Source organism: Gymnoscopelus microlampas (assembly GCF_963454915.1).
Source record: "Gymnoscopelus microlampas genome assembly, chromosome: 21".
Taxonomy (NCBI): domain Eukaryota; kingdom Metazoa; phylum Chordata; class Actinopteri; order Myctophiformes; family Myctophidae; genus Gymnoscopelus; species Gymnoscopelus microlampas.
In genome coordinates, this window is record NC_139958.1 from 482986 (window position 1) to 499998 (window position 17013).

General features: G+C 43.6%; 1 protein-coding gene across 3 annotated transcripts in view; it reads left to right on the plus strand.

Annotated features, from left to right (window-relative positions):
* The first annotated feature begins 654 nt into the window (after positions 1-654).
* lrsam1 (leucine rich repeat and sterile alpha motif containing 1) overlaps positions 655-17013 on the plus strand; it is a 48287-nt gene continuing 31928 nt past the window's right edge. For 2 of the 3 annotated variants that reach the window (XR_014600016.1, XM_084047452.1), the window contains exons 1-13: positions 655-837; positions 1898-2290; positions 3294-3350; positions 4907-4951; positions 6188-6265; positions 6696-6764; positions 7245-7329; positions 8111-8232; positions 9232-9322; positions 12251-12357; positions 13447-13476; positions 14327-14449; positions 16505-16644. Coding sequence is in view for 2 of the 3 variants with exons in the window: in XM_084047452.1 (XP_083903578.1) it covers positions 2219-2290; positions 3294-3350; positions 4907-4951; positions 6188-6265; positions 6696-6764; positions 7245-7329; positions 8111-8232; positions 9232-9322; positions 12251-12357; positions 13447-13476; positions 14327-14449; positions 16505-16644 (1019 nt within the window). In the remaining variant the exon portion in view is untranslated. Of the gene's footprint in view, positions 842-1897; positions 2291-3293; positions 3351-4906; positions 4952-6187; positions 6266-6695; positions 6765-7244; positions 7330-8110; positions 8233-9231; positions 9323-12250; positions 12358-13446; positions 13477-14326; positions 14450-16504; positions 16645-17013 lie in introns of all 3 variants that reach the window. The other variant, XM_084047453.1, reaches the window with a different exon arrangement.

Here is a 17013-nt window from a genome sequence, read left to right on the forward strand (position 1 = left end):
GCATGATTTGAACATGCGTGAGCGTGAACATTTTACATTTAAGGCCTAATTTCAACTAGTAGTAGTACAATAACACTTGTGGATGTCATAAACAATACATTGAAGGGTAAATCTAACTGCTTCAAATCACACACACACACACATACACACACACACACACACACACACACACACACACACACACACACACACACACACACACACACACACACACACACACACACACACACACACACACACACACACACACACACACACACACACACACATATATATATATATATATATATATATATATATATATATATATATATATATATATATATATATATATATATATTTTTTTTTTTTTTTTTTTTTTTTTTTTACTTTTTCATATTTTGGGAAACCATTGCCAATTACAAACTGCATGGGGGGGGTACTTTTATGTTTACTTTTATACTTTTACTTCACTACAATTATTTGAAAACTTTATTTACTTTGCAGATATACATTATTACGTTATAAAACATACATTAAGTACATTTTGATACCGATGCTTTTGCACTTTTACTCGAGTAAATTTTGAACACCAGAGTTTTACTTGTAACAGAGTAATTCTACATTGCAGTATTGATACTTTTACTTGAGTAAAACATTTGAGTACTGTACGTCCGCCGGAAGCGGAAGCATAAAGAACAGGGACACGCCCACCCGACGTCGTGTTGTTGTGATCAGATCAGCTGTTATTATTCTATCATAATGATATAAAAGTACATAATAATAACATTAATATTAACCTAATAACAACCTAACGGAACATAAGGGCCTCAGCGCGGCGCTGTTGCTACGACAACGGTTTGTTTGTTTATGTTTACTCACTGAAACATGCTAGCTCAGCTAGCATTAGCTCGATGTGCTGCAGCGTCATGACGCTACGCGTTCCTGATGTTTGAATGTTTAACATTTACAACCCGTTCATCTACATAAAGGTTCATATTTCATATTTAAAGTGCTGACCTCATGGTCATGGATGTAACAAGTTAAAACGCCTGGGTCTAAATACCACTATCCTCGTTATTGTTCAATAAAAAACATTTTAATCTGATCGGTGTCCATTTTCTATTTTTAATAATGTGTCAGAGTGCAGTACACCTCCAAACCAATAGGGGCGCGTGGTTGAAAGCTTAATGGAGAAAATTTGAAGAAAAAGGCCACATATTGGATTAAAAAGCTTTTTTATTTAATAATACTGTAGATACTGATATTTAGACCCGGGCGTTTTCACTTGTTACATCCATGACCATGACGTCAGCACTTTGTATGTGAAATATGAACCTTTATGTAGATGAACGGATGGATGTAAATGTAAAACATTCAAACATCAGGAACAAGTGGTTTCATGACGTCAGGGCTAGATGTGCTGTAGCTTAGCTAGCAGTAAAATGATTCCACATTTACAAACGTTTGATATAAAAATGAAAAATAACCGCGCTGTGAGCTTGTAGATCTGCTATTTTTTAATATCCGACTTATAACATGCACCATACCCCTGCCTTAAAACAATGTGTGTAGAATCTACACACATTGTTTCATCTACACTGTAGATGTTCTATAGCTCTGTTATCAAACATAAACAATGTGTGTAGATGTTCTATAGCTCTGTTATCAAACATAAACAATGTGTGTAGATGTTCTATAGCTCTGTTATCAAACATAAACAATGTGTGTAGATGTTCTATAGCTCTGTTATCAAAACATAAACAATGTGTGTAGATGTTCTATAGCTCTGTTATCAAACATAAACAATGTGTGTAGATGTTCTATAGCTCTGTTATCAAAACATAAACAATGTGTGTAGATGTTCTATAGCTCTGTTATCAAACATAAACAACTGTCCTGTTTCATCTTTCTTTAGGTCACCATCCTTTACAGAGGTCATCTAGACAGGCAGACAGACAGGCAGACAGACAGACGGGCAGACAGACAGACAGGCAGACAGACAGACGGACAGACAGACAGACAGACAGACAGACAGACGGACGGACAGACAGACAGACGGGCAGACAGACAGACAAACAGACAGACAGACAGACGGGCAGACAGACAGACAGACAGACAGACAGACAGACAGACAGACAGACAGACAGACGGGCAGACAGACAGACAGACGGGCAGACAGACAGACAGACAGACAGACAGACAGACAGACAGACAGACAGACAGACAGACAGACAGGATGCCTCTGTTCTTCAGAAAGAGGAAACCCAGTGAAGACGCCAAGAAAAGACTTGAATATCAGCTGTGTCTGGTGAGCACACACACACACACACACACGCACGCGCGCGCGTCACACAAACACTTAACATCTATTTGCGTTCACCTTTAAAGGCGTAGTTCACCCAAAATGACTTATTTTCTATCAGTTCCACCACATAGAAAACAAGTCATTGTGTTGTCTTTATCACACTGTGACACGTTTTGAATTGGAATCCTGAAAAGTAACATTTTTATTTAATTTCAAATACATTTAGTTATACTTATGTTAACTTTATGAACTTAAATACAAATACATTGGACATAAAAAAGACAATAGAATTGTAATACAAGTCATTAAGCTACTAATATAGAGTGAAGTAATTAAAGCGGGTCATGTTTACATGTTTAGAGAAGATCATTCATCCTGGTGAACGACGGAGGACAGTTTCACCAGACATTAAAATATGTGTGATATGATTATTGTGAACGTTTGTTTTTAATCACCATAAACGATAATAACGTTCTGGTCCCGTCTCTAGTGTGTGTTTACCGTGTGTACATAATATTCACTGTGTGTGTCTGTGTGTGTCTGTGTGTGTGTGTGTGTGTGTGTGTGTGTGAGCTTGGTACGTAAGTGGTTTGCCCTGAACACACATAGCACCCGTGATCTAGTTTTCCACCCTCAGTGGGGGGGAGGGCTGGGTGTACCCAATGTGTCATGGATTTATACTAGCATGCGCATATCCCATCTACTGAGCATGTTGAATATTGATGACAGGGATGTGAGGGAACTGGCCAGATCTTCCCTGTTCCTTGATTTAAGGAGACGCAAGGTGTGGGAGTATTTGTCCATGATTTGCTGACTGTACATTTTTGACAGCACCTTGTAATATTTGTGTCCTTTCATTGTATCTCTTATGTGGACATAAATAAATGATTAAATGTGTGTGTGTGTGTGTGTGTGTGTGTGTGTGTGTGTGTGTGTGTGTGTGTGTGTGTGTGTGTGTGTGTGTGTGTGTGTGTGTGTGTGTGTGTGTGTGTGTGTGTGTGTTCAGTCTAAGGAGGCGGGGGCTGATGACATTCTGGACATCTCAGCATGTGAACTATCAGAGGTAAGTGAATACAGGGGGTCCTCAGAGTCACTACAGGGGGTCCTCAGAGTCACTACAGGGGGTCCGGGACCTCTAAGGGGTGTAAAGAGTCACTACAAGGCTTGTTGCCTTGCGTACTTGGCTTAGCGATAACAAAGTGTCACTAAACTGTGGGAAAACTGAATCCATTCTCTTTGGGACCAAACATTCCCTCAGATTATTATTATAATAATATAATATTAATAGATAAGAGCTTTATTGTCATTGCATACACAACGAAACATAGTTTGGTACCTCTGCAGACAACAACAGTATTAAAAGAAGAGCACTGAACATTGAAGGAACAATAAAAAAACGTGGTCAAAGTCAGGTCAGTCAGTCCCACAGTCATTTTAAGATAAATAAATAAAAACAAGGATAAAATAATTAAGGAAAAAAAAAAAAATAGAATAAGGAGGCCCCCATAAACGAAAAACATATCATGTGTGCACATATTGCATTTCCCAGTAGCCTAAGCAACATTATTGGCATTAACATATCACACATATACATTATTGCACTTGCTCAGTAGTCTACACCAACGCACTGTCATCATCATCATGATCGGGGAAACAAAATCCATGGTGTGTTCATATTTAGTTCATATTTCATATTTAGTTCATATTTGGCGAGTACGCGTGCATGATTGAGGGTCAGAATCCAGCAGACTTTTTACAGCCCTTGGAAAAAAGCTGTTGGACAGCCTGTTTGTCCTGGTTCTAACCACCCTCAGTCTGCCCGAGGGCAGGGTCTCGAACAAGTGGTGGCTGGGGTGTGTGGGGTCCTCGAGAATTCTCGAGGCCCGCTTGTGGAGACGGCGTGAGTGAACGTCAGCCAGATGAGGCAGTTCTGCACCTATAATCCGCTGTGCAGTCTTAACCACACGCTGCAGATCTTTCCTCTCTACATCGGTGCAGCTTGAATACCACACTGTGCAGCCGTAGGTCAGGATGCTCTCGATAGTGGAGCGATAGAAGTTAATGAGCAGGTTCTGTGCAAGTCCGTTGCGTTTTAGTGTCCTCAGAAAAAAGAGGCGCTTCTGGGCCCTCTTGACCAAACTTGTGGTATTGAGGCTCCAGGTCAGGTCCTCTGTGATGGTGACTCCGAGGAATTTAAAACTCGAGACCCTCTCCACCTCCTCCTCTCCAATACACAGACCTCTGTGACATGGCTGTCCTTTCCGGACGTCTATGATCATCTCCTTGGTCTTTTTTGGATTCAAGATCAAGTCATTGTCCTCACACTTTGCCACCAGCCTCCTGACTCTTTTTTTAATATTATATATTATTATAATTATAATATAATATAATAATTAATATTATTATAATATATCTACATTAACATGTTACTGTGTATTTATGACATTTACAATAATAATAATTATATATAATATATCTACATTAACATGTTACTGTGTATATGTCATTATGACTCTTATAACAATAATAATTATAATATATTACATTAACATGTTACTGTGTATATGTCATTATGACTCTTATAATAATAATAATTATAATATATCTGTGTATTTCCAGGTCCCATCCAGTGCTCTTTCTATCTGCAAAGTGCTTCAGAAGAAGGTAAGAGAATGATTTGAAGCATTAAGTGTTTTATCTCTCTAAGGACGGATGTTTAACCCTAACCTGGTTAAAATGGAGTTAGACGTTACAATGGTTTTATATAGGAAGGGGGCGTGTCTGATAAAATGAATATCAAATATCTAAATACTGAATCAAGCAACTTAAAAACTCTGGATGAAACACTAAGTAAGAAAAGCAGAAGGATATGAGGGTTCAGTAAGAAAAGAAGAAGGGTATGAGGGTTCAGTAAGAAAAGAAGAAGGGTATGAGGGTTCAGTAAGAAAAGAAGAAGGGTATGAGGGTTCACTAAGAAAAGAAGAAGGGTATGAGGGTTCAGTAAGAAAAGAAGAAGGGTATGAGGGTTCACTAAGAAAAGAAGAAGGGTATGAGGGTTCAGTAAGAAAAGCAGAAGGGTATGAGGGTTCAGTATGAAAAGCAGAAGGGTGTGAGGGTTCAGTAAGAAAAGCAGAAGGGTGTGACGGTTCAGTATGAAAAGCAGAAGGGTATGAGGGTTCAGTATGAAAAGCAGAAGGATATGAGGGTTCAGTAAGGAAAGCAGAAGGGTGTGAGGGTTCAGTAAGAAAATCAGAAGGGTATGAGGGTTCAGTAAGAAAAGCAGAAGGGTATGAGGGTTCAGTAAGAAAAGCAGAAGGGTATGAGGGTTCAGTATGAAAAGCAGAAGGATGTGAGGGTTCAGTATGAAAAGCAGAAGGGTATGAGGGTTCAGTAAGGAAAGCAGAAGGGTATGAGGGTTCAGTAAGGAAAGCAGAAGGGTGTGAGGGTTCAGTAAGAAAAGCAGAAGGGTATGAGGGTTCAGTAAGAAAAGCAGAAGGATGTGAGGGTTCAGTAAATTCTTCAAAGACAAGAGGTCGTTGAATCTAATATGTTCAAAGAACATACTTGCTATAAAACAATAAAGTGTTCTTATTGAAATAAGCAGCAGCTCTCTAACAGACGTTTCATTTGCAGGGCCGCATTAACCGTGGAACTTAGTGGAACTTGTGTTCCACGGCCCGCAGCCTGCAGGGCCCTGTGAGAATTGTGTATTTCATTTTTGTGTATTTAAAGAAAAAATGTTGATTTATATTGGTCAAATAGAACCGAATTGGACCCGAAAAAGCAGGTTGTGCACATGCACGCGCGCGAAATTACGCCACTGGGGGGGGCCTTTGATTTTGTGGTGTTCCACGGCCCTGAGGGGTCTTAATGCGGCCTTGTTCATTTGTTTGGTTTCAGGTTCTTATTCTCCACGGCAACGAGCTCAAGTCCCTGTTGCCAAAAACATGTGACGTCATCTCTCTGGCCACTATAAAGGTCAGCTAAACCCTTTCTACGCTCCCTCCATTGACCCCCAGTTACTGATGCTAGGTTCATTATTTACCTGTGATCCTAGTTTACTGAGACACTACACTGTCTCTCTGTATTCTATCTGTATTCTATGATCCTATAGTTTACTGAGACACTGTCTCTGTATTCTATGATCCTATAGTTTACTGAGACACTACACTGTCTCTCTGTATTCTATGATCCTATAGAAGCAGACTTAAATGATAGAAAAGCTGTTGTGATATTTAGTTCTCAGTTTTCAACATTGTACATAAAACAGTGACATCAGCATGTTCCTTCTGCTGCCTCTGGGTAGAAACCTGGCTTCATTGTAGAAGTTTAAACAGATGTTTTAATGAAGTGACTGCAGTGTGCAGAACAACTGAAATATGCAGATGTCTGTTCTGTTTCTCCTCAGGTATTAGATCTACATGAGAACAGGCTCACATCTCTGCCTGAGGACATTGGGAGATTGGTGTTACTGCAGGTAAGGGGTAAGAGGTATGGGTTCAATGTTGTAGCGCCCTGCTTCTAAACCCGTTTGGTGCCCCCCCAAAGGTTGGTGCCCTGTTCTCCGCTGATTTTATCCGCCAGATTGGGACGTTCACGGCATATTTTGCCCCATCACGGTGCGTTCATCCTCGGTGACGAGTGCCTGTAACACAGCCAGCAGCGTGCTGCGTGCCACTGACTGTGTCAGGATTGGAGGCCACACTCACACAATCACGTGCAGCATGCGTCCCCTCCCCCTCCGCCTAATGGCTGTGTGTGTATGGGGGCGAGGCGACGCGTGCTTTAGCGTGATTGTGTGAGTGTGGCTTCAGGAAGTAAATTCCTGAAGCCACAACCAATAAGCCAAATACCTTATTGGTTGTGAAGTTAGAGAAGAACCAGAGGAAGTTCTTATTGGTTGTGAAGTTAGAGAAGAACCAGAGGAAGTTCTTATTGGTTGTGAATGTTCTCACAGGTTCTGAATGTGGAGAAGAACCAGATCAAATCCCTACCAGACTCTATTGGTAACCTACAGCTTCTGCAGACGCTCAATGTGAAAGGTGAGAGGATGTGTTTATGAACCAATTCAATGTATTTACTTTAATGACCCCTGTGTAGACATGAGACTAAGCCACCTAAAGTATATTTACTATGATGACCCATGTTACCCAGGGCTTTGTACTTGGACCCCTCTTTTACACATCTACACCACATTTAATTTTGCCAAATGTTTGCTCATTATGACAAGCCCAGAATAATCACACTGGGGGTTCATGTACTAGACTCATGAGACATGAGACTGGGTAATGTAGTTCTAATGTAGTGTGCTCTAGTGCAGTTCTAATGCAGTGTGTTGTGGGTGTTGTAGTTCTAATGCAGTGTGTTTTGGGTATTGTAGTTCTAATGCTGTGTGTTCTGGGTATTGCAGTTCTAATGCAGTGTGTTGTGGATATTGTAGTTCTAATGTGGCGTGTTATGGGTATTGTAGTTTTAATGCAGTGTGTTATGGGTATTGTAGTTTTAATGCAGTGTGTTATGGGTATTGTAGTTCTAATGTGGCGTGTTATGGGTATTGTAGTTCTAATGCAGTGTGTTGTGGGTATTGTAGTTTTAATGCAGTGTGTTGTGGGTATCGTAGTTTTAATGCAGTGTGTTATGGGTATTGTAGTTCTAATGCAGTGTGTTGTGGGTATTGTAGTTTTAATGCAGTGTGTTGTGGGTGTTGTAGTTCTAATGCAGTGTGTTATGGGTATTGTAGTTCTAATGCAGTGTGTTGTGGGTATTGTAGTTCTAATGCAGTGTGTTGTGGGTATTGTAGTTCTAATGCAGTGTGTTCCACAGGTAACTGTCTCAGTGAAGTGCCGTCCTCGGTGGGCTCGCTGAGCAGTCTGAGGACCCTGGATTTGAGTCACAACAACATTCGGGAGCTTCCTAAATCTGTGGCCTACATCCGCACTCTGGAGGTGTGTCTGGGTGTGGTGGGTGGAGCTGTGGAGTGGTGGGTGGAGCTGTGGTGTGGTGGGTGGAGCTGTGGTGTGGTGGGTGGAGCTGTGGTGTGGTGGGTGGAGCTGTGGAGTGGTGGGTGGAGCTGTGGAGTGGTGGGTGGAGCTGTGGTGTGGTGGGTGGAGCTGTGGAGTGGTGGGTGGAGCTGTGGAGTGGTGGGTGGAGCTGTGGTGTGGTGGGTGGAGCTATGGAGTGGTGGGTGGAGCTGTGGTGGGTGGAGCTGTGGAGTGGTGGGTGGAGCTGTGGAGTGGTGGGTGGAGCTGTGGAGTGGTGGGTGGAGCTGTGGGTGTGGTGGGTGGAGCTGTGGTGTGGTGGGTGGAGCTGTGGAGTGGTGGGTGGAGCTGTGGAGTGGTGGGTGGAGTGGTGGGTGGAGCTGTGGAGCTGTGGGTGGAGCTGTGGAGTGGTGGGTGGAGCTGTGGGTGTGGTGGGTGGAGCTGTGGAGTGGTGGGTGGAGCTGTGGAGCTGTGGGTGGAGCTGTGGAGTGGTGGGTGGAGCTGTGGGTGTGGTGGGTGGAGCTGTGGAGTGGTGGGTGGAGCTGTGGGTGTGGTGGGTGGAGCTGTGGAGTGGTGGGTGGAGCTGTGGGTGTGGTGTGGTGGGTGGAGCTGTGGAGTGGTGGGTGGAGCTGTGGAGTGGTGGGTGGAGCTGTGGAGTGGTGGGTGGAGCTGTGGAGTGGTGGGTGGAGCTGTGGAGTGGTGGGTGGAGCTGTGGAGTGGTGGGTGGAGCTGTGGAGTGGTGGGTGGAGCTGTGGGTGTGGTGGGTGGAGCTGTGGGTGTGGTGGAGAAGTTGATTTTGCAATTAATTACATTTTCTCGATCATTGAGTAATTGAGAAGTCTGTTTTTTATAAATAATATATCTACAAATCAAAAATTAATATATCTACAAATCTGAATGAATCTGTCTGTCTGTCTGTCTGTCTGTCTGTCTGTCTGTCTGTCTGTCTGTCTCTCATTGGCTCAGAGCTTCACTCTAGATGCAGGGGACATGTCCTATCCACCAGCCAGTGTGTGTTCAGGAGGTACAGCAGAGATCCAACGCTTCCTCTGTGCTGGTAAGACCTCTGCTCCTAGCATCCATCTGCTCCTAGCATCCATCTGCTCCTAGCATCCATCTGCTCCCTCCTAGCATCCATCTGCTCCCTCCTAGCATCCATCTGCTCCCTCCTAGCATCCATCTGCTCCTAGCATCCATCTGCCCCCTCCTAGCATCCATCTGCTCCCTCCTAGCATCCATCTGCTCCCTCCTAGCATCCATCTGCTCCCTCCTAGCATCCATCTGCCCCCTCCTAGCATCCATCTGCTCCCTCCTAGCATCCATCTGCCCCCTCCTAGCATCCATCTGCCCCCTCCTAGCATCCATCTGCTCCCTCCTAGCATCCATCTGCTCCCTCCTAGCATCCATCTGCTCCCTCCTAGCATCCATCTGCCCCCTCCTAGCATCCATCTGCCCCCTCCTAGCATCCATCTGCTCCCTCCTAGCATCCATCTGCCCCCTCCTAGCATCCATCTGCCCCCTCCTAGCATCCATCTGCTCCCTCCTAGCATCCATCTGCTCCCTCCTAGCATCCATCTGCTCCCTCCTAGCATCCATCTGCCCCCTCCTAGCATCCATCTGCTCCCTCCTAGCATCCATCTGCTCCTAGCATCCATCTGCTCCCTCCTAGCATCCATCTGCTCCCTCCTAGCATCCATCTGCTCCTAGCATCCATCTGCTCCCTCCTAGCATCCATCTGCTCCCTCCTAGCATCCATCTGCTCCCTCCTAGCATCCATCTGCTCCCTCCTAGCATCCATCTGCCCCCTCCTAGCATCCATCTGCTCCCTCCTAGCATCCATCTGCTCCCTCCTAGCATCCATCTGCTCCCTCCTAGCATCCATCTGCTCCTAGCATCCATCTGCTCCCTCCTAGCATCCATCTGCCCCCTCCTAGCATCCATCTGCTCCCTCCTAGCATCCATCTGCCCCCTCCTAGCATCCATCTGCTCCCTCCTAGCATCCATCTGCCCCCTCCTAGCATCCATCTGCCCCCCCCTAGCATCCATCTGCCCCCTCCTAGCATCCATCTGCCCCCCCCTAGCATCCATCTGCTCCCTCCTAGCATCCATCTGCTCCCTCCTAGCATCCATCTGCCCCCTCCTAGCATCCATCTGCTCCCTCCTAGCATCCATCTGCCCCCTCCTAGCATCCATCTGCCCCCTCCTAGCATCCATCTGCTCCCTCCTAGCATCCATCTGCCCCCTCCTAGCATCCATCTGCTCCCTCCTAGCATCCATCTGCTCCCTCCTAGCATCCATCTGCTCCCTCCTAGCATCCATCTGCTCCCTCCTAGCATCCATCTGCTCCCTCCTAGCATCCATCTGCCCCCTCCTAGCATCCATCTGCTCCCTCCTAGCATCCATCTGCCCCCTCCTAGCATCCATCTGCTCCCTCCTAGCATCCATCTGCCCCCTCCTAGCATCCATCTGCTCCCTCCTAGCATCCATCTGCTCCCTCCTAGCATCCATCTGCTCCCTCCTAGCATCCATCTGCTCCCTCCTAGCATCCATCTGCTCCCTCCTAGCATCCATCTGCTCCCTCCTAGCATCCATCTGCTCCCTCCTAGCATCCATCTGCCCCCTCCTAGCATCCATCTGCTCCCTCCTAGCATCCATCTGCCCCCTCCTAGCATCCATCTGCTCCCTCCTAGCATCCATCTGCTCCCTCCTAGCATCCATCTGCTCCCTCCTAGCATCCATCTGCCCCCTCCTAGCATCCATCTGCCCCCTCCTAGCATCCATCTGCTCCCTCCTAGCATCCATCTGCCCCCTCCTAGCATCCATCTGCTCCCTCCTAGCATCCATCTGCCCCCTCCTAGCATCCATCTGCTCCCTCCTAGCATCCATCTGCCCCCTCCTAGCATCCATCTGCTCCCTCCTAGCATCCATCTGCTCCCTCCTAGCATCCATCTGCTGTTATAGAACTAGGAGAGGAGTATTGTCCCTTCTTTATGTGTTATAGAACTAGGAGAGGAGTATTGTCTCTTCTTCTTCATGTGTTATAGAACTAGGAGAGGAGTATTGTCTCTTCTTCTTTATGTGTTATAGAACTAGGAGAGGAGTATTGTCTCTTCTTCATGTGTTATAGAACTAGGATAGTATTGTCTCTTCTTCTTTATGTGTTATAGAACTAGGAGAGGAGTATTGTCTCTTCTTCATGTGTTATAGAACTAGGAGAGGAGTATTGTCTCTTCTTCATGTGTTATAGAACTAGGAGAGGAGTATTGTCTCTTCTTCATGTGTTATAGAACTAGGAGAGGAGTATTGTCCCTTCTTTATGTGTTATAGAACTAGGAGAGGAGTATTGTCTCTTCTTCATGTGTTATAGAACTAGGAGAGGAGTATTGTCTCTTCTTCTTCATGTGTTATAGAACTAGGAGAGGAGTATTGTCTCTTCTTCTTCATGTGTTATAGAACTAGGAGAGGAGTATTGTCTCTTCTTCATGTGTTATAGAACTAGGAGAGGAGTATTGTCCCTTCTTTATGTGTTATAGAACTAGGAGAGGAGTATTGTCTCTTCTTCTTCATGTGTTATAGAACTAGGAGAGGAGTATTGTCTCTTCTTCATGTGTTATAGAACTAGGAGAGGAGTATTGTCCCTTCTTTATGTGTTATAGAACTAGGAGAGGAGTATTGTCTCTTCTTCTTCATGTGTTATAGAACTAGGAGAGGAGTATTGTCCCTTCTTTATGTGTTATAGAACTAGGAGAGGAGTATTGTCTCTTCTTCTTCATGTGTTATAGAACTAGGAGAGGAGTATTGTCTCTTCTTCTTCATGTGTTATAGAACTAGGAGAGGAGTATTGTCCCTTCTTCATGTGTTATAGAACTAGGAGAGGAGTATTGTCTCTTCTTCATGTGTTATAGAACTAGGAGAGGAGTATTGTCTCTTCTTCATGTGTTATAGAACTAGGAGAGGAGTATTGTCTCTTCTTCATGTGTTCTAGAACTAGGAGAGGAGTATTGTCCTCCATCTCAGTATCTGCTGCCGGTGTTGGAGAGCGACCGCTTCAAGTTACACTCTGACTATGTGGATGGAGAGCAGGCCTGGCAGGTAGGACTATACTATACTCTACTCTACTCTACTCTACTCTACTATACTATACTATACTATACTATACTATACTATACTATACTATACTACTATACTATACTACTATACTATACTACTATAGTATAATACTATAGTATTATGATGGGGCGGCCATAGCTGGGTGGTTAGTGAGCACGCCTAGGGAACCAGAGGCCCTGGTTGCCCCAGGTTCGATTCCAGGCCATCCCAGCATATGCGTCGATGAAATGAAATTTGTCCCTGAGCAAGACTCTTAACCCCTAATTGCTCACAGGTTCTCATTGGAAACAAGACCACAAGGACTTTCATGAACGACCTGTTAAAAGGAATTATCCTTTATAGTATACTATACTACTATACTATACTACTATACTATAATACTATACTATAATACTATAGTATACTACTATAGTATACTATAGTACTATACTATGTGGATGGAGGGTAGGACCATAGAGAGCTATAGAAACATATATATAGAAAATGGCCAAAACTCAAACATTGTTTTGTTCATTATCTCTGGAACAGAAGGTCTAATCTGCTCACTTCAGAGCTTGTTGCACATTAAGCACATTAAGCACATTAAGCACATTAAGCACATTAAGCACATAATGGCAATGTTTGTTTTTTTTTAAACCTGAGATGACCGGAGTACCCCATGGCTCTGCAGTAGGCCCCCTCCTGTTGTCCCTTCTACGTTAATATCTTCACAGAACACGACCGATCTACAAGCTCACAGCAGGGCTTTTAAAAGAGACTTGTTGTGAGCTTGTTGATCTGCTATTTTGAAAAAAATATTCTCCCCCAGAATAAATGACACAATGAGTACATTATTAATAAAGACTCTTATATCTCCTCTCCTTCACACAGTAAATATAATTATTAATAAATACTCTCTCTCCTTCACACAGTAAATATAATTATTAATAAATACTCTCTCTCCTTCACACAGTAAATATAATTATTAATAAATACTCTCTCTCCTTCACACAGTAAATGTAATTATTAATAAATACTCTCTCCTTCACACAGTAAATGTAATTATTAATAAATACTCTCTCTCCTTCACAGAGTAAATTTAACGAGTATGAGAAGAGGAAGGTACGTGACACCATCTAAACTCCCTGACTGTAACTGTAGCTGTCAATCATTATGACTGAATGACTGAATGAAGAATGAAGTGGTTGTGTGTGTGTGTGTGTGTGTGTGTGTGTGTGTGTGTGTGTGTGTGTGTGTGTGTGTGTGTGTGGTTGTAGTGTGTGTGTGTGTGTGTGTGTGTGTGTGTGTGTGTGTGTGTGTGTGTGTGTGTGTGTGTGTGTGTGTGTGTGTGTGTGTGTGTGTGTGTGTGTGTGTGTGTGTGTGGTTGTAGTGTGTGCTTAAGTACGTTCATGGATTTGAACATCAAATGAAGAAGGACACAAAACGGCACTTTTCACTCTCTGATTTAAATGTATATTTTATGAACAACCTTCATTGTAACATAAATACGGTCAAACATAAATTGCCAATGTTACATCAGGAGCAATGGAGGGTGGACATTTTGAAAAAAAGCAAAGTTATGACTATGTTCAATTTAAAGAGGATTATATCACTGAAAAAATGTAATATTATGTTTATGGCCCTCAATGTGTTAATACAACTACTGCTACTACTATTATTACTACTCCTACTCCAACTCCTCTCACAATCCAGGACATTCTATTTCTATCTAGTGGCTGAAACCTAAATGCAACTCATGATGTCATCATTGTTTGGTCCTGTGATGTCATCATTGTTTGGTCCTGTGATGTCATCATTGTTTGGTCCTGTGATGTCATCATTGTTTGGTCCTGTGATGTCATCATTGTTTGGTCCTGTGATGTCATCATTGTTTGGTCCTGTGATGTCATCATTGTTTGGTCCTGTGATGTCATCATTGTTCTGTCCTGTGATTGGTCCTGGTGTCTTTCAGGAGATGAAGCTGAAGGAGACGCTGGCGTTTGAGCGTCAGCTGGAGGAGACGCAGAAGGAGCACGCTCAGCTCCTCCTCATGAACAGCTCCCACAAGGAGAACATCCTCAACTCAGTCAGACAGGTAGTTTTAACTCCTTCTAATTCCTCAGGGTTTAGGGTTAGGAACAGTGTCTCATGTCTCATTGGTTAACAGGAACAGAGTCTCATGTCTCATTGGTTAACAGGAACAGAGTCTCATGTCTCATTGGTTAACAGGAACAGAGTCTCATGTCTCATTGGTTAACAGGAACAGAGTCTCATAGTCTCATTGGTTAACAGGAACAGGGTCTCATAGTCTCATTGGTTAACAGGAACAGGGTTTCTTGTCTCATTGGTTAACAGGAACAGGGTCTCTTGTCTCATTGGTTAACAGGAACAGGGTCTCTTGTCTCATTGGTTAACAGGAACAGGGTCTCTTGTCTCATTGGTTAACAGGAACAGGGTCTCTTGACTCATTGGTTAACAGGAACAGAGTCTCATAGTCTCATTGGTTAACAGGAACAGGGTCTCATGTCTCATTGGTTAACAGGAACAGAGTCTCATAGTCTCATTGGTTAACAGGAACAGAGTCTCATGTCTCATTGGTTAACAGGAACAGAGTCTCATAGTCTCATTGGTTAACAGGAACAGGGTCTCATGTCTCATTGGTTAACAGGAACAGGGTCTCTTGTCTCATTGGTTAACAGGAACAGAGTCTCATGTCTCATTGGTTAACAGGAACAGAGTCTCATGTCTCATTGGTTAACAGGAACAGAGTCTCATGTCTCATTGGTTAACAGGAACAGAGTCTCTTGTCTCATTGGTTAACAGGAACAGAGTCTCTTGTCTCATTGGTTAACAGGAAAAGGGTCTCTTGTCTCATTGGTTAACAGGAACAGGGTCTCTTGTCTCATTGGTTAACAGGAACAGAGTCTCATGTCTCATTGGTTAACAGGAACAGAGTCTCATGTCTCATTGGTTAACAGGAACAGAGTCTCTTCTCTTGTCTCATTGGTTAACAGGAACAGAGTCTCATGTCTCATTGGTTAACAGGAACAGAGTCTCTTCTCTTGTCTCATTGGTTAACAGGAACAGGGTCTCTTGTCTCATTGGTTAACAGGAACAGAGTCTCATGTCTCATTGGTTAACAGGAACAGAGTCTCTTGTCTCATTGGTTAACAGGAACAGAGTCTCTTGTCTCATTGGTTAACAGGAACAGAGTCTCATAGTCTCATTGGTTAACAGGAACAGGGTCTCATAGTCTCATTGGTTAACAGGAACAGGGTTTCTTGTCTCATTGGTTAACAGGAACAGGGTCTCTTGTCTCATTGGTTAACAGGAACAGGGTCTCTTGTCTCATTGGTTAACAGGAACAGGGTCTCTTGTCTCATTGGTTAACAGGAACAGGGTCTCTTGACTCATTGGTTAACAGGAACAGAGTCTCATAGTCTCATTGGTTAACAGGAACAGGGTCTCATGTCTCATTGGTTAACAGGAACAGAGTCTCATAGTCTCATTGGTTAACAGGAACAGAGTCTCATGTCTCATTGGTTAACAGGAACAGAGTCTCATAGTCTCATTGGTTAACAGGAACAGGGTCTCATGTCTCATTGGTTAACAGGAACAGGGTCTCTTGTCTCATTGGTTAACAGGAACAGAGTCTCATGTCTCATTGGTTAACAGGAACAGAGTCTCATGTCTCATTGGTTAACAGGAACAGAGTCTCATGTCTCATTGGTTAACAGGAACAGAGTCTCTTGTCTCATTGGTTAACAGGAACAGAGTCTCTTGTCTCATTGGTTAACAGGAAAAGGGTCTCTTGTCTCATTGGTTAACAGGAACAGGGTCTCTTGTCTCATTGGTTAACAGGAACAGAGTCTCATGTCTCATTGGTTAACAGGAACAGAGTCTCATGTCTCATTGGTTAACAGGAACAGAGTCTCTTCTCTTGTCTCATTGGTTAACAGGAACAGAGTCTCATGTCTCATTGGTTAACAGGAACAGAGTCTCTTCTCTTGTCTCATTGGTTAACAGGAACAGGGTCTCTTGTCTCATTGGTTAACAGGAACAGAGTCTCATGTCTCATTGGTTAACAGGAACAGAGTCTCTTGTCTCATTGGTTAACAGGAACAGAGTCTCTTGTCTCATTGATTAACAGGAACAGGAGCGTGTGGAACAGGGTCTCTGCAGACAGCAGAGAGCTGTAGAGGTGGAGAGACTGTGTCTGCTGGGGAGGGTCCGCACGGCCGAGCACCACATCAGCGCCCGCATCGTCAACCTGCTGATGGACGCTAACAGGTATCACACAGTGGGGGGGGGGGGTCGGATACAACTCACATCCAATCAGGAGAAAGCACCGCCCACAAAGATCATGCATTATCACCTTCAGTGTTCCACTTCCTGTTTGTTCTGCTCATTTCTTTAGCGTCGTCTCTTACAATGTCACTCCTTTAATTAAAACATTTTTTTTATTTTTTTTTATATATATATATTTTTTTTTTGGTCTTGTTTTATTTTGTTTATCTCAAAGCAACTAGGAGATAACGCTATCCAAAACATTGCTGCTCCATTCACTTCAATGTTAAAAATCAAACGTAGGAAAAATGCACCCTTTTCGTGGCACTGGGACGACACAGTCTGAAATAAGTCTGGCAATGAAAGAGTTAA